Source organism: Daktulosphaira vitifoliae, unplaced genomic scaffold (assembly GCF_025091365.1).
Source record: "Daktulosphaira vitifoliae isolate Bord-2020 unplaced genomic scaffold, ASM2509136v1 Scaffold_1, whole genome shotgun sequence".
Classification (NCBI taxonomy): Eukaryota; Metazoa; Arthropoda; class Insecta; order Hemiptera; family Phylloxeridae; genus Daktulosphaira; species Daktulosphaira vitifoliae.
The window spans coordinates 21,364,940-21,390,504 of NW_026099572.1; the positions used below are offsets into that span (position 1 = coordinate 21,364,940).

Below are 25,565 nucleotides of genomic sequence, written 5' to 3' on the forward strand. Positions count from 1 at the left end.
TATAAGATCCCCTGCAAAGTAGGGTGTTATATCACTTTATTTTTATGACTCTATGCTTCGTACATCTAAAGGGTTTAAATAACAATCTACTGAACACCGAAATTAAACATTCGTATGAAATCTGAGCGTAAAACATATTTGGAAAACGACTGAAAAATGAATGCGAGTCCGCCTATAGTAGTTGGCCAAATTAGACACGCAATGACTTTCAGCCTACCTCTATTTTCTACTATTCAAAAGTGACTTTTTTTAACTGATTATAAGATACTGACCAACGCATTTAGTTTCATTAAGTGTAGAAATTTAAAAAAAATCATTAATACCTGTATTGTCAGCGTATGATTTCAACAAAGTAACTTGACTGTAATTTTATTAATAGTTACATTTATGTAACTAAAACTACAAACACTGAACGACGAGTTTTATTTTTTTTTGAAAGTGTGTATTTGAAATTTAACAGTGTACAATAACTATGGTGATAAAATATTTTATCGTCTATTATTATAAACTAAAAACCAGTAATTATAATTCGTCTACTACGAAACGAGTGTATATTACAGATGGAAATATATTGTAGGAAAATAATATTTGTAAGTTTAATTTTGTATCCAATCTTACCCTACATAAAGATTTAAACATTGAACCAGTCGATATTTTAGTTAAATTATACTACAAAAAGTTTCATTCCAAATTACTTCTACATCCAAATCCATTAATTGCTAACCAACATACAGTTACAATTCCGGACAACCCTCCTCGCCGTCTAAAAAGACGCTGGTGCCGTGACCTTTTAAATTAATATTGTGATGGCTAAATAACCAATTCAAGTCGAAAGGGTCCCATCACTGGATAGCTTCCCTTTTCCCGTTTTTAAGTCAAATGTGTTATATTCTATTGTTCACCTATTTGCTTATTGTATCTTTTTTATGTACAGATTGTAAATTTTATTATTTTATAAATAAAAAAAAAAAAAAAGTTTAATTTATAAACGTAAAAAACTTTTATTGTTTTTACGTATATTTAAAAATAAATACAAATATACAAAATTAAACAAAAAACGGTTTTATTTAATTATTTTTGCACAAATTCGTTCTATACTGAAATCAATTATAAATTTAAAGAAAATGAATTGGTATGAATGCTATTAAAATATATCTTTACTAAATAAATATGGGTTAATTTTTATTTATTTTAACTAACTGGTAACAAGTAATTAATTATAATTTTTTGAGGTTTAACTTAATTAATTCCAAAAAAGTTTTAATAAATTGATTTATATAAAAAGATTTTTACAATGAAATAAATAAGACTTTCATGGATTGTTATGTAATTTAGAGTATTTACAGATATATACATGTGTTCAGTTTTATGCTGTCGTTTCTAACTCGTTGCAAAGTCAATAATGTCCCTATGGGGGCCATTTAGTTGACATGAAAATGTCTTTTTGCAGAGTTTATATATGGACCTATAATTATCGCTCTCAAGTTGAACTCTGCAACGAATTCAATGTCAACACAAAGAGAAATTTATATAACTGTAAATATTCTAACAAAATGAAATATTACTGTTATCATAATTTCCTAATAAAAATAAATTCAGCTTTTATTGTTTTTATATATGTAATTACATCAATTTTAAAAGAAAATTTCAGACTCTAGATATTGCTAAATGTATCATGATAAATATTATACAAATAAATAAAAATTTAATTTTAATTGACTCGCAGTACTACTTAATATTTTTAAATTTCGGGCTTTCGTCTATTTTATAGTCCTTAAAATATTTTGAACTCCAGTCATTATTGAAACTGATAAATTCTGAAATTTATAATTAACAAATTAAAATCAAGCCGGTCAATATAAAGTTTAAAAAATATCAATATAGTTAGCACTTGGTATAGTATAGCGTAGATCATGAAAAAATTAAAATCGTGCAGTAATTACAAATATTGTCGTAAAATTGCTTGAGTCTGCTTGTGATTAGTTCCTTTTTTACAATAATGTTATATGTACTCATTTGGTAAAGAATAGGAAGAAGTGCAGGTTATGTTACTTTTATTATTAGGAATAGTATTGCGGTGCCGATATTTAAAGGTAAAGGAGACATACAGGAGTCGAGAAATTATAGAGGCATAGTATGAAAGTTTGAGAAAAGGTAATAGATAAGAAAATAAGAAATGAGATATCGGTATCCAAAAACTAGTTTGGATTTGTGTCTGGTAAGTCAACAATGGAGCCATTATTTTGTGTGGGCTAACTAATAAAAAAGTTTAGGGAAAAGAAGAAAAAACTGTTTACGGTATTTATATGTTTGGAGAAAGCGTATGATAAAGTACCGAGAGAGGTTTTAAAGTTGGCATGAATGAGAAAAGGAGTCCCAAAATGTACATTAATATAATAGAGGATATGTATAATGGCACTTATACCAGGGTAAAAAGTGTAGGTTAAGTAACAGAAGGTTTTGGGGTAAAAGTAGTAATGCACCAAGATTTTGCTTTAAGCCCTTACTTATTTTCTATAGTGATAGATGAAATTACTAGAGAAATACAAGGAGAGGTGCCGTGGTGCATGTTGTTCGCTGACGATATAGTGTTAATAGGAAAAAATTGGGAGGAAATTAATCAAAGGCTAGAGTTGTGGAGATCAGCTCTTGAAGAAAAGGGTTTACGAATAAGTAGGAGTAAGATAGAGTATATAGAGTATTAGTTTGACAGAGGAGAATACGAGATAGGCGGAATGGCAATATCAGTGACAGTAGACGAAGACGTGATTGGAGTGGTTGAGAGTTTTAAGTATTTAGGGTCAGTTGTACAAAAGAGTGGTGGTATTGACAAGGATATAAGACAAAAAATTAAGTGCGGGTGGTTGAAGTGGAGAGAAGCGTCTGACGTCTATGCGATAAAAGAATTCCAATGAGGCTGAAAGATAAATTCTACAAGACTGTAGTGAGGCCAGCTATGATGGATCAGAGTGTTGGGCGGTTGATAAGAAAATAGAGCAGAGATTGATTGTAGCAGAGATAAGAATGCTTAGATGGAAGTGTGGAGTGACTAGAGAAGACAGGATAAGGAACGAGCATATATGAGGGAGTGTAGGTGTAGCGTCAATCGTAGATAAGATGAGAGAAAATAGGCTTAAATGGTTTGGTCATGTTATGAGGAGAGAAAATCGAAAGCTGTAAGAACAATTATAGAAATGAATGTTGAAGAAAGAAGAGGTAGAAAAAGACCAAAAATGAGTTGGAGGGATGTTATTGAATGTGAAATGAGGATGTCTGATGTGAGCGTAGATAATGTGGGAGATCGTGTCAAGTGGAAGTTTAGGATAAGGGTGGCCGAACTCAAGTAGTTAGGATTAAGGCGACGAAACAGAAGAAAGAATTAAATTATTAAAAAAGAAAAAGACAATATGTTAATTGTATAAAAAGTTATACAAGGTATGTATTAGATCTGTTCTACCTTGATGTCTATGTATACATTTTTTTTTAAGGTTTAGAAAAATATTAATTGTTTATGTAAATAAAAATTAAATAACTGTAAAGTATATACCATTTAAATCAATTATACCATCGTTATTTACATCTTTTTTTTTGAGAAAATTACAAAAAATTGTTTTATTATCTTTGGATAGATGTGTGTAATTATTAAGAGCAAACTTTGTCAGTTTATTGACTGTGTTCCTCGGAGCACAAAATGTATAGACACCTTCTTCAGAAGCTTTCAGGCCTTTAATAATATACTCGTCTACCAATTCTGATTTCAGGAAATCTGCTGAGTCTATAAATTTAATGAATTTTAATAAGATATTACAGTCTGCAGTATACAACTATATATTACAAAACTAGAGAAGGACGTATTTAGAAGACATAAGCACTTCCAAAAACCTTATAATGTAACCCTAGGATTGAACTTAAAAATAATAATCTTATTTATGTCGTTGTTAAAATTATAATTTATAATTTTGTTTTTTTTTTTGAAAAGAAAATATTACAGTCACAAGTTAAATGACAACTATTGATTCCATTATTTTTTTTAATAAATTAACAAAATAATCATTATAATAGCTATCATAGTTATAATTTCATTTGCTAAATCTTTTGATTTGCAATGATTTATCAAATGTTGACCATTTTGTATAATTATCAACTTGGGATCTGTGATACATTATACTGTATAAAATATTATTTACCAGCCGTATGATATAGTTCCTATGTATTACTTACCATGTGATTAATCTGATTATAAGACAATATTTTCGAACAATTCCAACCCAACCCGTTCAAACGGTGAGAATGTATATTGGATCCATTCTAGAGTTTTATATCAATGGCGAGTAGACAATATACCAAGAAAGACTTAAACAATATTATATGGCAATCATGAACTCAATATCAAATGGCAGTTTTGTTGACTACCATAGAAAATCAAGCCTAAAAAATGATCAGGGACTTGTGTAATATACCATCAAAAAAATTTACAAGGAGTTAGTGGTAATGCTCAGAAACCAAATTAGCTCCATGCAGTTCAGTATGCAGAAATAGAAATTAATGTTATAAGTTAACGCAAAATAGTGGTGAATCAATTAATGAATAGTTCTTTAAAATTAAAATAGTATTATTCCGAGCAAAATTTCTGGGATGCTTGACAACATTCTCAATGATAAGCCTATTTCTGGTGTGTTAAATGAACCAATTTTGTGAAGACTGTGTGAAGAGGAACACGCTAGAACTATGAATGAGTGGCTAGATTTAATTCTTAAAAAGTAAACTAGCATGAAGCAGATTGCAATCTTTGCAAATGTATATAAAAAAAAATCAAGGAGTCAAGGCGTCCATTAACGTCAATTAAAAAATAGAACCAATATCAATAGCTAAACATTATTTTTGTGTATGGTAAAAATAATCATAATTATAATAACTGTAAATATAAAACCTATAAATATAAGATAGCAATAGTATATAAAAGAAAAATGGCAGAGAGCAAATCTGAATTTACTAAATATAATGCTTATTTAGAAGCAAAACACTGCAATGATATTGATATTTTAATAGAAATGTTTAATATTTCTCTTAAAAGTACGGTAAAACGTATTTTAATTGACATAAAAATGAATGGGATATTAGTTAAAATGGATCTGGACTTCAGCACTGAAACATTTATACTACCAAAAAGTATGTTATTAAAAAAATTATTTAATTGAACTAACTAAAGTAACACTCAAAATGTTATATCGCTTTATTATTAAACCGGTAACAGAAATTTATGTTAATATTGAAATTAATAATATGTAACTATGGCTAAATTAATTATAGTTAAAAGTGAATATAAATCTACATTAGGTAGTGATCTAATGAATTTATTTAAGATGACAGTAATAAATATTAATAAAGTTGAAAAAGTTGATAATTGAGTATATGTCAGTTTTTCCAAAAATAAATAAAATATCTTGGTCATATCGTAGTTGCAAATGGTATATAAAAAGATAGAATAAAATCAGTAGTAGAAGTATCAAAATCTAAAACTATCAGTGAAGTTAGAGCATTTGTAAAAATAGGAAATTTTTATCATAAATTTTTAAATCAATCAACTAATATTTTAGAACTATTATGCAATTTATTTAATAAAGGAGTTGAATTTTTTGGTTTTAAAAATGAAACATGGCTTTCAATAAGTGTAAGGAAGCAATTGTACCTAATGATTTATTAGTACATACGACATGGCTTTACTATTAAAGTATGTTTTTACATTTCACAGACAGGTATAGGTACAATACAGATAGATAAAAATGGTCCATTTTTACCTATCTACCAAACAAATGTATTATAACTATATTACTATTTAAAAATTTGCATTTTTAATAAAAATGTAGAATTAGGAATATAAAATTGATTTTTTTCTTTTAATTAATTTTAGTAGGGGATGCGATCGTCCTGTCGTCCAAGCCACGAGCCGCCATTTTAAATAGACATAAAAATCGAAGCAACTATAAACATATTGTATGAAAGGCAAAGAATAAAGGTTTGAAGTTGGACAAACTTTTTATTCAAAAGATTATAGAAATGTTAATAATCCTGTATGAATAAAATTAAAAATATTTAAGGTTAGATGAAAGAATATACTTAATAAAAATTAAATGTGGTGCAACACAGTAGAGACATTTAAACTGGTGATGGGCATTTTCGAATATTTTAAAACTGTCGATTTATAATTGTTTTTACACAACCGAATAGTTTATTTTTAGCATAAACTATCAAATATTTAAAAAACTATCTAATAGTGTGAATAACTATTCGAATATATTGGGTAACTATCGAATATTTTTACTATTTAAATAATTTTTGAATGACTATCGAAAATTTTTTATATTAATGTATGTATTATTTTAAAGTGGTTGGGTATTAACTATTAATCTGTATATTTCTATTCTGTTATTTTTAAGTGTGTATTTTGTATAAGTGAATTGTATATGTATAAAAAACTTTATTTCTAATAATAATAATCTTGTGATTATGTGAACATAACTGTAAAACATATGGTACTGTAGTTAATGAATTAGTTGTTATAAATTTGGGTTATTTTAGTGGAAGAGTATTGTAATATATTGTACTGAGGGGAACATTATAACAAATACTATTAACCTAAATGTATGACATAATTCTTAAATATTACTTACCATGTGTTAATCTATGACTAGAGAAATATGTTAATAATTAAATAATGTAATTGTATATTATTTATAAAATGAAATAAACTACAAGATCAGTAGCTCAAAAAATTAAACTATTACAATTATTTACCTTTCTAAAAATAAAAAAAAATATAGCCGTTATGCCATATATTTTTATTAATTCAATAACACTTGTATAGTGTAAAAATCAAAAATATATTTTAAAATAATTAATTATAAGAAAAGAAATATTTAACTCGCATATGACTAATATCAATTCACGGTCTGTGAGCGAGTAGTTCTCACAGAACAATGTAGATGATCTCTTATTAGAACGCCAAAAATTTCAATTTAGATGCGCCTATAATAACTCACACTGGTCGTATTGTTCATAGTTTTAAATAAATCTATAAATAAATATTTTTTATTATTCGGCATGGCAACAGATTATCAGGTACTATTACTTAGGAAGTAAATTATAAACAATTTCCTATTGTTTTAATTCTTAAACTGTTTTTTTTAATCGCTGTTATTATTTTTCTATTTTTTCAAAAACAAAAAAATAATAATTATTCTGGCAAAACAAATTAAAATCTTACCATGAATATATTTCATATTTTTTGCCAATTGATATTGTGTATCATCACTAAAATCTATAAAATGTAGCATATTCTCTAAGCGATTCACAACTTCCTGCCATGATAATGCATTTATCTAAAAAAATAAAAACAATTTAAAGACAATATTATTTGTTAAACCACAATAATTAAAATCAATATGTTTTTGATTTTAATCAAATCTAAATTTCTATTATACATAATGATGTTAATAAAAAAATAATTATTATTTTGCCACTAGAGTTGTTTGAAAGTGTATGTTTAATACTTACATTTGATGTTATAACAAGTAAAAAAAAGAAAAAAGAAGTACATTGTAAAGTTTTTACTGTCATTTTTACTTTGGTGTTTCAAAATAGATTTCAGAATAGATTTAATATTCTTTTGAAGATTAAAAATTTTATAACGTTTTATACAAATTCAAAACCTACCGATGATATAATGTAAATACTATACAATTTTATACTTGCAAATAATGTAACATTGTATTATTAATATATTAATTATGGATCATGCTGTCAAAGTTGTAAATCTATAAAAAAAAAACTACTGAATAAATAGATAAAAATCTGTTTTCATGACAAATCATTATTTTTGGCTGTATAATAATGGGTTGATTAACAATTAATGGCCATATATTAAAAATTTTTTAATTTAGATCAGTACTAAGTGATTGGGCCACTCTCCGTCATTTCTCATTCCTTTGAGAAATTGTACTTATTTATATCACTATTTATCCAAATTTTCCCTCACATTATATGCGTTAAAAACTTCTACTGCATGTATGTGAAAATTCGGAAATTTTTTTCTCTAAAATATGATTGATTACAAAGTCACTAAATTAAAAAAAAACACTCTTGTTCAAAAATTTATGAAATTATAAATATGTGATTGATCGGGAAATCTTTTAATTAAAAGTCCTACCAATAGATTGTTTTCGTACTAAAGGAAATTTGCTTGCAAAAAGAATAATTTAAAAATAATTTGAAAAAAATTAAATTATATTATATTTTTAACTAAAACACAATGAGGTTACGAAGTTGGGGGTGCTAAAATTACATTCTATACATAAGCATCGAATAAAATTTGAAAACAAATACAAAAAACATTTTTTTTTACTAATAAACCATTATATTAGCATAATATTCAGTCTGTCTTATTATCATATTTTTAAAATAACCACAAAGGCGTTTCTATTTGTATAAAAAAATACATTTTTTATTATTTGATTATTAACAGCTACTGATAGAAAAAAATCCTTTATAAAATGAAAAGATATTTTCATACAATTTTAGTGAATTGGCAATGAGGCTGCCAATATAGAGCTGTGGAGTGTTGCAGGATCACTAGCACTTCATATAGTTGGACTAATGCCGCTCATCTACACATTTTTAAGTGAAAACTTAAATCAATATAGACCACCAGTGCAACTAGAATAACATTTTAAAAAGAGCTAAATTTATTTTCCACACGCCCTGAAAAATATTTTTATAGAATTAAAAAATGATCTTTTATAATTTTAATTTTGGGTGAGGGTACTAATTCTTCAAACAGGAGCTAATCCGTCTAAAGTCTACTCTAGTTACGCTAGTAACGATTTACAAAATATAATTGATAACCACAAAAATAAATAAATAAAAAAAGTACACAATAATATAGAACACTGTCAATATATGACACCGAAAAACTGAAATATATAATTATTAGCCATGAATTGTTTCTACAACTGAAAAGTGTCAACACTTAGTAGGACTCCATAAAGTGGTAAGTATCAAAAGCACTAACACTATTTGTTGTAAATATCTGAAAATTTATTCGTCAAGTTTTTAGCAACCACAACACAAGTCGACCTCCACTAAATTGTAAATATTGCTTTAGTATATGTATTATATAATGGTATATAATTTATAAGATCCCCTGCAAAGTAGGGTGTTATATCACTTAGTTTTTATGACTCTATGCCATAACACAATGTTTGCATTATGCTGGATGGTCACGGGACGTTGATTCTTTTCTCGAAAATCCACTAAAAGCGAAAATACCACAAACTCTTCTAATATGTGACTGTTATACGTCTAACAAATTGCGACCTACCGTCGATTATAGTAAAGAAAAGTCCATTAGCTTCACTTGCCCCTTTTTTTCCCATTATCAATGTATATTTGTTATAAATGTATGTTATTACTTGGATTTCGAAATGAACTTATATAGGCTGTTATTTAAACTAATATTCTTAAGATTATAAACAATTGACTTTTACTTACAGTGCACCGAAAAATGTCACTGCCTTTTTAAATTAAACATAAACATAAGAACGTTTAAATTATTTGTATCCTATTAATTCCCTGCAATGTCACACTATATTTGTGAATTACATCCAGAAAGTGTAGACGCACTAATTATAGCGTTAATAAGTTTGTTTTCTATGCTTGAAATTGTGCATTTTAATTAAAACATTGCTATACTATAATTTGGAAGGTAATTAAGTGGTCAACACGGCTAAAATAAAGAAAAATAAAAACATTGTGCGAGTTAAAAATGTACATACGTAGAGATTATGATTTTAGATAACATCAAACGGGCCGTGTGTGTTAGACCGGTTAGTATGTACTCAGAAGAGCGTCATTATGTTTAATTAATTAATTTTGAATTATAATTCGTTTTAGCACTAAAAAATAAACACAATTATTTCCAGTAAAACTATAATACTACCGTTTGTGTCGTTAAACAAACGTAGTCTTCGGATTAAACTTAAATACCACAATGACTTGACCGTAGTTTTTGTATGAATAAAAATCATTTACTTTTATCATTGCTGTATTTACACACAAAAAATATAATCAAATACAAATTCAGTAAAATAATGTGCGGATAACACTATTCTACTTTTCGCACATCCGCATAAAATGTATAAATTTAATGGCAACAACTATAATTAATCCATGGCGATTCAATTAAATGTACATCCGAAGATCAAGACGTTAAAGCGTGTAATTGCATTACGGTACTGATCATAATAATAATCCGCTCAAGTCAGAGTAATAATCCGTTTGGGACTCGGTTGAAACGCTAGTAAAATACATTTTTAATGCGTGCGGGTTTCGAATTCCAAATAAGCGACTGAATTCAATTACGTTATCACGTCTTTAGGCGCTCTAAACATGTCATTACACGGCAACCCGAATGATAATCGAAATCGAGTCGGCCGCTTGTTTGTTGAGCTCATGACGTTTTCTCGCATTTAATTACATTATTCGATTAACTTTACGCCACGCGCAAATATGCATAGCAATTCCTAACCGAACCTACTGAATAATAAACTAGCGACGGTGATAAATTTCACGGTCAGGACGAGTGTAACTTACTCGAAGAAAACGTTGGTATGGTTTGGGTTGGACATTTGAGGGAATAAACATTAAACGTTTGACGGCTACACAAAACCGCTATTGCCGTTCGTCGAACAGCCGACAGCTACCCTGAAAAAATTGTGGAAACACAATAAACACGGTCTCTGTGTTGCCCCCAACACAACAGTCGTACAACAATTATTATTACAATTGAGCGTTCTCGTTTTCTGTACGCGTTCAAATTCGTTTATTGTTTATATTTATATGGGACCCGAAGCCGTACATAATCGGTGCCCTAACACGTTGCCGAAACGAAAAACGTATTAGATAATAATAAAACGTCCTGGAACCAAAACAAATCGAAATGGAATGAAAGAAAACAGTCACACGGCACAGCGTTTTTTCACTGTTGTTTCGATCGCGTGTAATCACAGTTGTAATACACACAGCCAACAAAGGCCTTTTACAATAATAATGATAATAATAAATACGATTCGATTTACACACGGTAGCTGCTCCGGCGAGTCTCATCCGTATCCCCTTGCGCCGCCGCCGCACGTATGCAACAACGTCATACACTCTTTGGGCAAAACGATGCGTGTGGACGCCGGACGACGGCATGGGGCGGGGAGCGGTGGCGAACGGCAATAGTGTCCAGCAGATGGGTGTCGCTGTGCTGTACACGTGTAATAACCAACACGGCGTACATAATAAACATGACGATTCCCCCGGCGTGCCCCTCTCGCAAGCGCGTACACCGCGTTGGTGCCGCAACACCGTGTGCCCCGACTTGTGTTATTGCTATGTCATTGTCATATTTATGTGCGCCGAGGATGGGACCGGAGATAAACGCGTTGGTCACGGGTCCGGTGTACCGCGCCATGTACATTTACGTGTGCAAGAACAAAAGCCGTGCGCGGCCGTGTTGTCATTGGCTGATTCGACACGACACATAGTTCAATATTTACAATGTCTCTCCTCAGGTATTTTACCGCCGCCAATCTTTTCTCTCGGTCTTTCTCATTCGGACCTCGTCTCACCATACGTCGGCCTCCGTCTGCGACTATAAAGTCTACGGTTAAGAAACCGTCCCAAGGTCTCACCGGCCAAAATGTATTACTTGTGCATGCCCAAGCCAAGTACAATAAACTTATCGGTTACCCGTCCCCCTCGTATTCTATGCGGTTTCCGATTCCGTACTGCCACCCCCCCCCCCCCCCCTCCAAACTATCGCAATCGTCGATTTGTCGTACCCGCAGCATCACTAGGCGTATACAAATAGAATATGTGCAATTTGTAACAGTCGATCACAAAAAAAAAAAAACAAATTCAATTTATCTAGTTTGTGTACTAAATAAATGAAAGTATAAAATAATAAAAAAAATTTTAAGCTATTTTTCAATAATTTCATAGACTAGTTTAATGGTTTTCACCAGAACGAAACGGATTAAAGTGGCGAGTGAATCATTTAAACAATGCGCGATTACTCAACCTACACTAGTCAAAAATAAACAGCGAGAACAACAAAAAAAATCTTCTCAAACTCGAAAACAATATTTCCATTAACTGAATTTTCCGCGTACCATACGTAACATTGAATTAACCAAGAAAAACTGTCAGAACCTAAATAAATACAATTATACCGTTTCAATGTCACATAGAGATGATATTGTACACAATAATTAAACGGTATTTGGTACTTATGGAAATCCATTATATCTAATACCGGTATTTATCACCGAAATTGATAAAATATCGGTTTTGATTAGATATTTAAATAACTTATAATGTATATGATTTTAACGTCAGTATTCAATAATGGAATATTTTTTATTAATAATGAGTATTATAATCTTTATTTTACATATGGTAGAATACCAATAATGCACAATAATCATTTATTATAATTCATGAGCGCTAAATGGTTCATTTAATTTTTGTAAACTATGATACATATGGGACAATTGACTTACTATTTTTACTATTATGTGTTAACGTGTAAGTTTTGTATAAATGTATGAAGATATTACTATTATTAAGTTTTAGGTTCTTGGAATTTAATATCATTATTTTTAGGATTTCGATTACGCATATGGCACATTGCCTTTCATTATGTGTAACATTGTTTACTCTCTTATCGAAAATGAATCTCAGATTTTTATAACATTGTGTACACTTTTGATGGAGCTATTCTACTAAATAATAAAAACGGATTTCCCTTAATTATTTAATAAAACCATAGTGTAATGTCATTGCATTTCAATAAAACAAAACGCAAAATTAACAAAATGCATGTTATTTTATATAAAATTTACATAAATTAAACTAAGAAATTTAATGTTTATAAACAGGCCCGTATTTAAGTAGGGGCAGAGGTGAGCGGTTACTTTCAGCGGCTCTTTCTTAGGGGCGACATTATTTTAACGTCTGCAAAATTTCAATTATCAAAAATGTTTGAATTTATCACAAATCATATTTTTCTCAGTTTGTTTTTTCCTCGACATAATTAGGACAAAGTGGGTTTCATCAAATGAGAAACTTCGTGATATTAAGTATAATACTAAACGCGTTACTATAATGATTACATAAATATTTGGATCCGTCGAGAATAAAAAAATTCAATTGAAATGAAACGAGTACAGTACAGTTTTTTCGCTATCAGGTTTAGTACAAAATATATTTTTAAAAATATTAGGCCCTTCCTATTTTTTCAAATATGAGGTGCGGAAAATTTTATGTTCCTAGTGAAGATTTTTCTGAATACGGGCCTGTTTATGAAACATAAATATATTAACATATTGCACAGTGGGTTGTAGCAAAATAAAAAAAAGTAACCGATTTTTACTGAAATTTTGCGATTTTCGGCTTTAAACTAAAATATTACATAGAAAAAATATCGTGTTGTGGTAAACTGGGTATTTTAAGTCTCACGCGGATAAGTGTCTTCAGGAAGAGTCAAAATAATATCTATTATTTAACATTCACTGATGAAACACTGACTACCGAATCCCGTAGTCAGATCTCTTTTTATAAGGAAAAATGTCATTAACAATTAAAGATATAATTAACATAAAATTTACAGGATTAATGATTACTTTCTAAATATTAATATAATACACTATCTAATAATTACATAATAAAAATAAAGAATTTAAAATGTGTTTACGACAGAGTGAGCTTTTTTTTCATCATTAAGTAATCTTAAAAATATTTAATTTAATATATATATCAGTTTGATATTTGTTATACGTCCTGAAACATTTCCAAAAATTGTAATTTAAGTAATTTTTTTCTAAAAATGTGACAGTTATTTTTTGATTTTGTAAAACAATTCCAACGTTTTAAATTGCTATAAGTTTGATGAACGCATCTTTCTGGAATCTTTTCATGAATTGAGTTGAACAATTTTCAAACTCCTCTTATACTTTTGGATTTTCATGAACAGCATATCATAGAATTTACACAATTAATAGTGTCAATGGGATACTAATAAAAATAAACACAATTAATATAGAGAGGTGATTAACTCAAACGGGTGATTTGGATATAGGAAAATCATTGTGTCAAATTTGCTGAATTTAAACTAAAATAATGTTTTCCAAAATGTATAAATATTTAAAAATTGATTTCAACAAATTATTATATACCTATTTAATATATTTTAGATATTAATAGATATATTAAATTCAGCGTATTCGGCGTATTTAAAAAAATGTATTTTTGGGACAATTCTACTTTTTTACAAAATGAATGAATTCTTATTTGTTATCACTGCAATAAAAATGATAAAATTACCTACATTAAAATATATAAAGTTGTTCAGTACGTAAAAAAAAGGGTTTCTATTGTTTTAATTGTTTGTAACAATTGACCTGTTACCATACTTTATGAACACTATAAATTTCTCAATTCAGCAATTATTATTATAAATGTATTTTTTTAATTCATCACTTATACCTTATAAGGATTTTAGCTATATATTTTTTAATAGCAACGTGTATATTTAATTAGTTTATAAAATAAAATATGATATAATACCAAAAATAAATAGAAAAATACATGAAATTAAAATATATCAAAAAGAATTTTCTTCACATTCGTATACATTATTTCAAAGAAAAATTTTGGCTAATGTTAAAAGAATCACTACGCACACAAAATATTGTTTATTTCAACAGATTCTCATAGAATAATTTTTTATGATGTCAAATATTATCTAAACTTATACCATCTATGGTACGTTCCAACTGTTGCGTGATCTCACTGTGCTCAGTTTTCGTTATTAAAATATTTATTTGCAGCTATCTACTTTTGTAACACGTTTTCGTACAAATGTATAAGATTTAAGCGTCTAACTCATAAAACTAATTTTGAATTTTGTTTAGCATTATTATTTTTATTATTTTTATTTTAACTGAATAGTATATCAAAAGATCACAAATCATCTAGTTGAAGGCATTATTGTCGAAAAAATTGACTAGTTCCTGTTATTGGCGGAAATCACTCCAAAAATTACTATTTCTAAAATTGATAAATTTCTATATTTTTAAAAGGTCTAATGTTAATACTTTTAATTATATTTTCTAAATACTCTAGAAAAATATTAAATCTTTAGAAGTTATCAATCAATTCTTCCATATCTGAGATATTTTGAAATATTTGTTTTTCTTTTCTCAATTGAACGTGTCTCAGTATCATAAATTGAATTCGTGTTATATTGTGTTCGTTATGTACCGGTAATATTTTAATGGACTCAACAAATAACTATTTTGTATTTCAAACATATTATGTTTTATATTATCAGAATTTATAACATTATAGGTATCATCATTGCTGCTTAGTTTAATAGAGAATAAATTTATAATGTAGTCGATATTTGTAGTTTTAAATTTGTATATATTATCCAATGTAACATTACCGAACAATAATTTGTATATTTTAGTATAATATTTACTATTATACATTAAGTATATTATATGCTTTCTCAAAATATTCAAAACTAACACTCTTAGAATGTTAAAGATTTTTTGTTGATAATTATAAATATTCAAAATCCATATATCACGAACCAATAATAATTTTTGGCAGCATTATATGCATTTTTAATATTTTTGATAATCTCATTATAACTTTCCTCACTTTGTTCCTCAAATTTCGTTATTACAGTTTTCAAAATATCTTTATTTTTAATAATTTTGTAAAGATAAATATTACTAAGTGAAATCCAATATTCTACTTCTGTAAAACTTAAAAAAAGGAATTACTTATTTTCCTGGTATTCATAATTTGTATAACTTAATATTTTATACTTCACGTTACATAAATCTTATTGTATAATTTTATTTATATAGATCTATTCATATAGATATTTAATATTTATTTATTTATTTATAAAAACATTTTACGGGCATTGACCCTTTATATATATATATATTTAAAATAAATATATACATATTACATGACATATTGACAAATTACATAATGACAGACAAACAGTAATCTATAAGAATAAGAACATATTGTAACAAGTATAAAACATAAAATAACTAAGAATAAATAAATTACTTAGACAAAAAACTATTGAATTGTTTTATTTCTTAATACCAGTGATGTATTTAACTTGAACTACTCACGATTTATCTCAAAAAAATTGACGGAAATGGAAACTATATTAGCCATAACTAGCGCACGAGGAAAAAAAAAAGTGAAGAATAAAAAATAGAACAGATAATCTATAGTTGTAAGAGGGAACCCGTATTCTAATTAAAGCCAGAAGATGTGGACAATCAATATGACCATTAAATAGGTCATAAATAAATAGAACATCAAAGATTTTTCTTCTTAGATCTAGTGAATGTAAACCAATAGAATCCTGAATAGTACTATATGAATCACTAGATATATTTGAATTTTATAAGAAAGCTATTCTCTTAGGAAATTTATATTGGACTCTATCAAGGTCTTTTGAATATGTAAAAAGATTTTGAGACTACATTATAGAGCCAAAATCCAGAGTTGGTCGAATTAGGGAACAGTATGTTTTCAAACTGGATTTTCTTTTAAATCTTGAGTACTTCTGTTAATAAAGCCTAGCATTTTAACATATTGAACATTCTATCTAAAAAACATTCTGATAAAATAGTTTACAAATGACCTATTGTGACAAAATTAATTCAGCCCAAATTTTCGGTTTAGTACATAAGAAAATAAATAAATCATTCTATCTAAAAGTAAATACATTACCGTGCTTTTTAGAAGAATAAACAGAAAATATAAAGGAAAAAAATTGACTAAAAATATTAATCACGTCATAGTATTTAATACCAACTAAATATTACAGCTACAAGTTGCATCGATCTATTATTAAAGGAATTTTTACGAAATTTCAGTTATAATTTTTAGAGTTGATTGTCTTAATATTAGACAATAAACTAAATAATACATAATATATAATTAGACTTAATTTTTTCATGCAATTATGATTTTCCACTAAAAATCCTATCATTTAAACTCATAAGAACATAAAATTTATTAAAATCGTTTTGTATGATAATTTTTGTATTGACAAATATTTTCGCTTAAAACGCTTTTCATTGTTCGGAATCATATTCCATATGCGATTATGCGGTGTTTTATGAAAACAGAATTTTACAAATAGTGTTTTACTTCAGTAACCTAAGTATAAATGTTTAGGTTCATTGCTATATTATTCTAGATCACATTATAACAATGTTTCATATGATAACGTTGAAAAATTGCGACAACATAAACAATTATCATTGCAGTGGCATTTTTAAGTAATGTTACATTAAATTGTTATCAATGTTTACAATTTCGTAACGTATTGTTGCATAAGTAAATAGATTCATTCAACAATACTCTAAAACTGTAAAAATATTCGAGAAACATCAGTCCTTTCTCGAGTATTGCTATACTTAATCATAATTCATTTCATATTCAAGTACCAACAATATTTTTGAAATATCGGGTATTTAAAAATGGAATTAAATAATAACACAATGGTGGTTTTAAATATGTGTAGTACATAAAAATAATATTATATGTTATAACTCCAATTAAAAGTTAAAGACATTAAGTATATCCAATATATGCTTAAAATAATACATCAAAGCGATAATTAGCGGACATTCATCTAAAAGACAGCTGTAGCGCACCCAACACGAAAAAAAACAACTTGCTACGATTGGGAAATTAACTTGAACCAGTTCCGATGATGACTAATTTTAAACAATTTCCCAACTCAGAACTCGCCGTTACGGCGACGACACTTTGACACTTATCTTGAGAGGTAAAGGTCGTGAAATTTTAAGAAATTGTGCCGAAAGTTCAATAGAAAATTTTAATTAATATCTACCACAGGTGACAATGTGATCGGTATACAGTACATAGTGTCGTTCAGAGTAAGTTGTGGGATGGGTATACATACAAATGCCGTTTTTAAACCAGTTTCGTCGAAATAGTTAATATAGCTGACTATCTCGCACGCGCAAAAACGCAATACACAATTTGCATTATCAAAATGCTAGAAGATATTAAAAAATATTAATACACGTCATAGCATTGAACGCAAATAGCTCAATTAGTTAATAAAATTAACAACATTTTATAAATACAATTCAAAAATAAAAAAGTATCTTTATTTCACGATTATGGATAAATATTTTTTTAATATATAGAATGGGTATGCAGCGCGTGTATTATAATCAATGTATTAAAATGCTTGTCAAATCGCAAGACTTTATCAACCCATCTAAATATTTTGTAAAAAAAGGACTAAACATTTTCGATTAATTATATAATGGAGTTTTTGCGCTGTCTTATTTCAATAGTGTGACGTTTATTTGATATTGAGTAACGAGCATACAATGTAATATTACAGTAACATAATTTTATTTTTAGGTTAAAACCCCAACGCAGTTGTACAAATATTAATTGAACTTCAACTATTTGAATAATCTTGTTAATTAATAATTTTCAAATACATTTGCTCTAATAAATTTTTTTATGAATAAAAATTTTTTTAAGTAAACATTGCACATGTTTTAGCTTCTATGCAAAGATAAGTTTTTAAAGTAAATTCAATTTTAGCCGGCTAAAATTAATATGATCCGGAATTTCTGCTTTTAAGTTGTAAAAAAGTTCGATTTACGGTGGTGTAGTAATTTTCAGCTCTCACTGGACTGATTTTAATGATAAATACGTCAAAATAACCTGATTTTAATAATTGAACCAATTATCTTTGGTGTTTCATTATCATCTCTATTTTTTTTTGCATTAAAAAACTGCTATAAGCATTTATTAGAAATACTGATCTTCGTAAAATTTTATTACACTATAAAGGAAACAATATGCTTTATTTAGGTGTGCTTTGTGAAAATTTAATGAAAAACATAAGTACAGAAAGGATTTGAAAGTGACTTTCTAAATACATGAAAAAATATTTGCCCCAATGAATGTTGGTCGTTAAAATAAAAAAATCGCATTTTTTTCAAAAATACTTCAATTTTTTTATTTTTAATAATTGAAAAAAAGAACATTATCTAAATTAAATTATATAAAAATCATAAAATATATATTATATGCATTTTTATTAATCATATAATTAGGAAATGATTTAATATTTGAGTAAAATTTAAAAATATATTGAAATACTAAAATTACAAGTGAAATTTAACTGATTCGCGTTGAAGCGTTTTTTATGATAGTGATTAACATCACTAACAGATATCATATATGCTTGTCCTAATTATGCGGCGACCCCGCATGAGTTTTTTTCATAATATATCACTAATTAGGAAAAAAAATTAAATTAGATTTTTTAAAACAAATTTTGGGGTCAGCTCGAGCCCCCAACCACCAGAGGACACGAACTTTAACCCATTTCCAACCTATTTAAACCCATTAGGCTGATACAGTGATATAAAAATTCCACACCATTACGCGAAACGGCATAATTTGTGTTTATTGGTATTCTGTCATTAATGTATTGCTTTACTCAAAATTGTATCTATTGTTTTTTTTCACGAATTAGACTAAAATCAAAAACTATTTGCATTTGTTCCTTGATAGAAAACCGTTTTTGAATTGAAACCAAATCCGAAATATTTCATGTCAGTTTCAAGATTTGAATACAACTCAATAGAGTATAATAAAATTTATTTATTAACTATGATAGGTGTCTATAAAATACACCTAGTAAGTTTGTGTACAATACTTACTGTTAAGTGTCAAAAGTGCAATGTAAGAACTCCAATAAATAACGTCTTTAATGTTTAGTTCTGTGGAATTTTCTTCATATAAAAATTCCTAATAAGCTGTTTCTTACGACTTTTGTGACGCCACGTACAAGTTCAGAGTAATAAATTGTTATTTATTAAATGGAGTTTGATTATTATATCATGATTTATATTAGCCTAAGCCGTATTTGTTACTACCAAATGACAAATCCGGTAGCCAAAATATAATATTTACGTTTTTTACTAAAACTCATAAAAATACATTGTGTGGAAATTTAACAAATAATCCGGACGAAACTACACTTGCAAGGACACCAAAATTCATAAAAATGATCATCATAACACTTAGTAAGGTATTTATAACGATACTTAAGTGACCGATTGTGTTGGTATCTTGTATTAATGTCATGTAAGGTTGTTTATTTTATCTAAACGCGTCATAACTTAAAACTAATAATACCTTAGTATTATTAGTTGACTTTAATAATTTTGACTAGTAATCACTTTAAATTGGGAGATAAAATGAACAGTGGTAGTTTTAAGATGGGATTATAGATGAATTGCTTTTTTCACAACAGTTTTAGTTTCTATTTTGTTATTAGTCTTAAAGATTTTTATCAGTCCAGTCAAGTTGTAAAAATATTTCCGCAATTGTATACTAATTTGTATAATGTAAATATTGGTTTTATTTTTTGATTTTTCTTGTGTACATAAATAGCCTTGAGCAAAAAAAAAATGTGTTATTTAGTACCTTGCTTGTACATTCTCAACGTTTAATTAATTATTTTTTGATAGAACGTTTTTAGCTTCCATTAGAAGCTGANCGATTTTTCTTGTGTACATAAATAGCCTTGAGCAAAAAAAAAATGTTTATTTAGTACCTTGCTTGTACATTCTCAACGTTTAATTAATTATTTTTTGATAGAACGTTTTTAGCTTCCATTAGAAGCTGAGAAATATTAATTTTTCTATGATATCCTTTATTTTTTATTTATTAGTTTATGACATTCACAAAATTATAAAAAAAAATCCAGCATAGTAGGAATCTAAAATGGTAAACTTCAGTATAGATTAAAATTTGACAGTGATTACCATCACTAGCATAAAACGCTTCGATATAATTATTTTTTTTTTTTAGATGATTTTTAGACTAATTTATTCACAATTTATAAAAATTAACTTTTAGGATAGTTTTTCTTCGTTATCCCAAAAGACATTGTAAAGAACGCAATTTTTTTTTGGATTACCAAAAATTGAATAGGAAAAAAAATTAATATGGTATTTAACTTTCTCCAGTACTTCTGACTGATGTTTGTAATTCCCAAAAGAGTACGTCGTCAGCATGGGAAAGGTCTAAAATATTGTCAATTAACACTGTATAATAATTTGTTAGTTAAAAAAAAATTAATTCGATGTAAAGGGTACATTTAAAATATATAAATATCGATTGTTTTATAACAATTTTGGAATTTTAGGAGCTTTTCCTTTAATGTGGGAATTGAGAGGATTTTTTTACAAATTATGTTTCAAATAGCTTTAACTAAATACAATTTGTGATCTTTTGACATATCGCTGAGAAAATTCGATTCAAATCCAAAAAAATACGACATCAACCAATAACTTTTCTACTACACATCGAAGCAAAAATATATGTTTACAAATTATCAAAAATGTAAACATATTTATTGTACTCATAAGTTACACATTATGCGTCATTTTTATTCTTATCGTAGATATTTTAATTACAAATTTGTAAATAATGATTTTATATTGCCGAGTGTTAAGATAACCGTGACGAATTTGTCGGCGCGCCATTATTGAGTAATAGTTTTTTATTGGCATCGAGTTAAGTTCACGCGATTCAGACCAATATCAATTTATGGTAGAGGTGAATATATTATGTTTGAAATTCTTATGCCCATTGTCATATAAAAATTAATATCTATTATAGCTAACAGAAATTGATGTTTTGTCAATGTTAAAAATATATTTATTCTTTTATCACTTTCATAAAATAATATAAAAGAAAGAAAGTAATTCGGGTTTAAATAAAAACAGTTGATGAGATTTGAATTGAAATTATATCTGCCTATTTGCGTATGTGTCCACGTAGGGATTAACAGTAAACTTATTTTCAATTGCTTTTTAAGGAATTATTAATTATTAGGCATTTTGAGTTTACACGCCAAACAGGTTTTTCTTACATAGCAGCCGTTACTAAAATACTAAAACACTAATTTCGACAGCCTCACAAACTATGCGTTTTTTTGTTTTTATTTATATAATAGAAAATATTTTCACAATAAAACAAATTATTTTATTGTGTCAGAGACTAATTTATTAATCTATTTCATGCGCTTAATGTTTTTTAATTATTTTATATATTACTAAAACTAGTTTACTGTGTTTTTATTTGTTGTTAAGCTGTTGCATTTATAACCAAGTACAAACAAACCTATTTTTACAATTAAAAATTTAAATATCAAATTATAATGATGCGTGCAAATTTATGAAGTATGGCGTCGAGAAAAAATTCTCTGAATTTCAAGCTATTAAAAATGCAATCTGCTTAAGATTAAATTATATTTTTTAACAATACAGTGACCCTAGTTTTTCTCGTCTCAAAACTCACCACTCAGATCTTAAAATAATTGGCATACTTAATATAGCAATTACTAATAATAATAAAATGACACACACAGTGATAAGGTATTTTCGTGTCGAAGTGCCTCTGTAGTACTTTACTGGTATCTAAAAAATAAATATATCATTTGATTCACTAGAGCAAAAACTTTTATCTTGTTATATCAATTTTTAACAATTAATGAATTGCATTATATCGTTTATCCTCGATTTTACCGTCACGCATAATATTTAAATTACATAATTTGAAATTTGATAATTCAACGAAAAGCCATTCGTTACGGATAATATAAATGTTTAATTTGTATAATTGTCGAAATCTTTACATTTTATTTGAATAAATAATACTCCTGTCGAGTAGTTTTCGAATTTGGCTGTTAATATTTCATTTGACCTAATCGCGAATGATGGTAAAAAGAAATAATGTCATTACTATAATTTAAAACGTCAGGCACATAATTTATCTAATCCGGGTACTACATAGTACCTAATATTTAAGTAAAAACATACTCGATCAACGCCAATTGATATATTGTACTGGTTATTGCAGTAAATGTATGTATTTATTTAATTTACATACAAATATGTTTATACTTTAACATTCTGTGACCTCTCCTGTCAAGAATGAAAATTATAGTCGATTTATAACATAGTAATAAGACAACAGTAGCAATCAAACAGATGGGCATTATTAAGATTTTAGAATTGAACAGGATTAAAAAAACACAAGAGAGAGTATTTAAGATATTCCATTAAAGAACATAATTAAGTGGTCGGTCTCAAAATGAGAAATTCTAACATTTTGAAGCGTCTTATAATTTGAGTTTTATGTAAATTAATTAAATAGTTTGTTGTGAATTTCGACTGCCTGGTATTCTGCGAAATTTCATGTATCAATTTTTGGATGCGTTTTTTATACACTAGATAATTATAAAACTATCTAATTGTATTCTATACTGTTAATTATCAAATTATAGTAGAATAATGAATTAAAAAAAATTTATTATTATTGTAAAATTATTGTTAATATTTTAATCAATTGCAATATATTTTAATGTTTCTCAGCCTTAAGATAAGGATTTGAAAAAAATTTAAGTCTCTGACCAATATTTTTATTCTTTGTCAAGGAGATCCCTTAAAAAAAAAAAATGATGTGTTTTTCTATTTTGTATTTATGAACTTATTTATTAGTTTCTAATTTTACAATAGTAACTTAATTACTTTCGCATCTTCAGTTTAATGTCGTGACCCAGTTCATATTTGTAATTATTAATATGTATGACAATTTGCATCTTTTTTTTCAATTTTAAAAGTTTATAATGAAGTGTAAATGATTCTGAATACTTAATATTTAAATTACAAGGGAGATATATACGGGAAAGATAAATATCATTTAGAGATTTCGAAACCATTCATGTACTATCATGCATTTAATGGGTATAGATTTTTGATGTGTACGTGTAATACAATTTAAACGTACCCTTTACTTATACAGCATCCATGAAATCCATTAGTGTGAAATGTCAGATCGTGACATCCTTTTTTATCATGTTTGAGTTATTCGGTTGTAAAAAAATATTTTCCTATCTATTAACCTGAATGTATGTGAATAATAATATTAAATGTGATACTGACAATAACAACGAATCATGTCCGTATACCTACCAACTCATTAAAAATGCAAAAAGCCTGTCATCTGTATTAGGTCCAAGTTAACGATGGCCGCACTTAAATATCCAACACCGCGTGGTATTATTTAAATAATGTTTTTAGTACGTCTATTTTATAATGTAATACACATAACAATATTATTATAATAGGGCATCTATTGATAACACTTATGTAAACCAACACATACCGCAGGTATTACTGTAGCCTTACTGTTAAACGATCTCCAATTTTTTTCTAACGATTACTTATCTTACTGAAATGGTTATATTGAAACTTGAGAGGCACGTGACATTCAGGCGACGGGTAGTCAGTCGATTACTCGGCACAATCTCACTTTTAAATCGCTATACTTTTAATGGTGGCATGATAATAATACGGACAAAAATGTGTAATAATATACATAGATCAATCGCCGCGTTTGCCTATAATCGCCAGATAGAAAAAACAGTTAAGCAACCAACTTGTGGGTTACTAATAAGTCTGTAGGTCGATGCAAATCTGAATATGATTGGTGTCAATTCACTGTGATTAACTCCCTGTGTATTAAAGGCGTTATAATAGTGCTTTGAAAATGATAAAATCACTTTCAAGTTAAACGCTTCTCATTACATTGATTCACAATAGTAACTGCATATTGCCCATGAAAACTTACTATAAAATAGTCTGCACGGTTTAAATTTTGTAAATGATTACGTTAAAATATCTAGTCTAAAGTATAAATAAACGACCAAGTGTTTAATACAGCCGCGTGCGGTGATGACGTTTATTTGGGTTTACAAATTAAGTAAGTAATTAAGTTTATTTGGACGATTGGTTAACTTCCAACCCAACCGACTATATTCTTTAAAAAAGTTCTGTTGCCTGACCGAGATAAGTTTTGGGGACAAGCTAGGCTCCTTGTCGCTCGATTAGTTCTATCCCTGCGCTTAACTAAGCCTTCCCGTTCAAGTCTACTGTAGTTGAGGATAATTTAATTGAATCCACTAACATTTGTTTATCTCGGAATAACATAATGAGGATACTTAATCTGAAATCGTACGACATAATGTTTACCCAACTGACGCGCGTGCTACACATTTCTACCACCACGTGGTATGTCGAATCCAATGGGTCTAAAGAGCGTAATCGCTGATCTACTCAATATTCTACTGTTATCGATCTTCGATCTACCGACCGCGTGTAGTATTCTCATCGAGCCCGCTAGAAGATTGCTCGAAATAAAAAACACCCAGTAATAACGTTAGGAACCCAGGGAATAATGTAAAAAATATTTACACGTCGCGGCGTACGGATTGTGCAGCGTTTCGGCGGTGGAGGATTAATAACAAGAAGGGGCGTGCACCGATTGTGTTACGTTGGCGGCAG

General features: G+C 28.0%; 1 protein-coding gene across 1 annotated transcript; it reads right to left on the minus strand.

The window, feature by feature from the left end:
• Nucleotides 1-1,045: 1,045 nt before the first annotated feature.
• LOC126893541 (uncharacterized) lies at nucleotides 1,046-7,720 on the minus strand. The gene is made up of 4 exons (XM_050663854.1): nucleotides 7,555-7,720; nucleotides 7,265-7,379; nucleotides 3,548-3,775; nucleotides 1,046-1,817 (listed from the first exon to the last, which is right to left on the minus strand). The coding sequence occupies exons 1-4, from the start codon at nucleotides 7,615-7,617 to the stop codon at nucleotides 1,729-1,731; spliced, it is 495 nt and encodes a 164-aa protein (XP_050519811.1). The 5' UTR covers nucleotides 7,618-7,720; the 3' UTR covers nucleotides 1,046-1,728.
• Nucleotides 7,721-25,565: the final 17,845 nt, after the last annotated feature.

Excerpts from the sequence above, each read along its gene's own strand:
- LOC126893541 (XM_050663854.1), bottom strand. The coding sequence starts at position 7,617 with ATGACAGTAAAAACTTTACAATGTACTTCTTTTTTCTTTTTTTTACTT. Across the intron at positions 7,380-7,554 it reads TACTTGTTATAACATCAAAT|ATAAATGCATTATCATGGCA; the intron begins GTAAGTATTAAA and ends TTATTTTTTTAG. Across the intron at positions 1,818-3,547 it reads TGGTATAATTGATTTAAATG|AATTTATCAGTTTCAATAAT; the intron begins GTATATACTTTA and ends TATAAATTTCAG.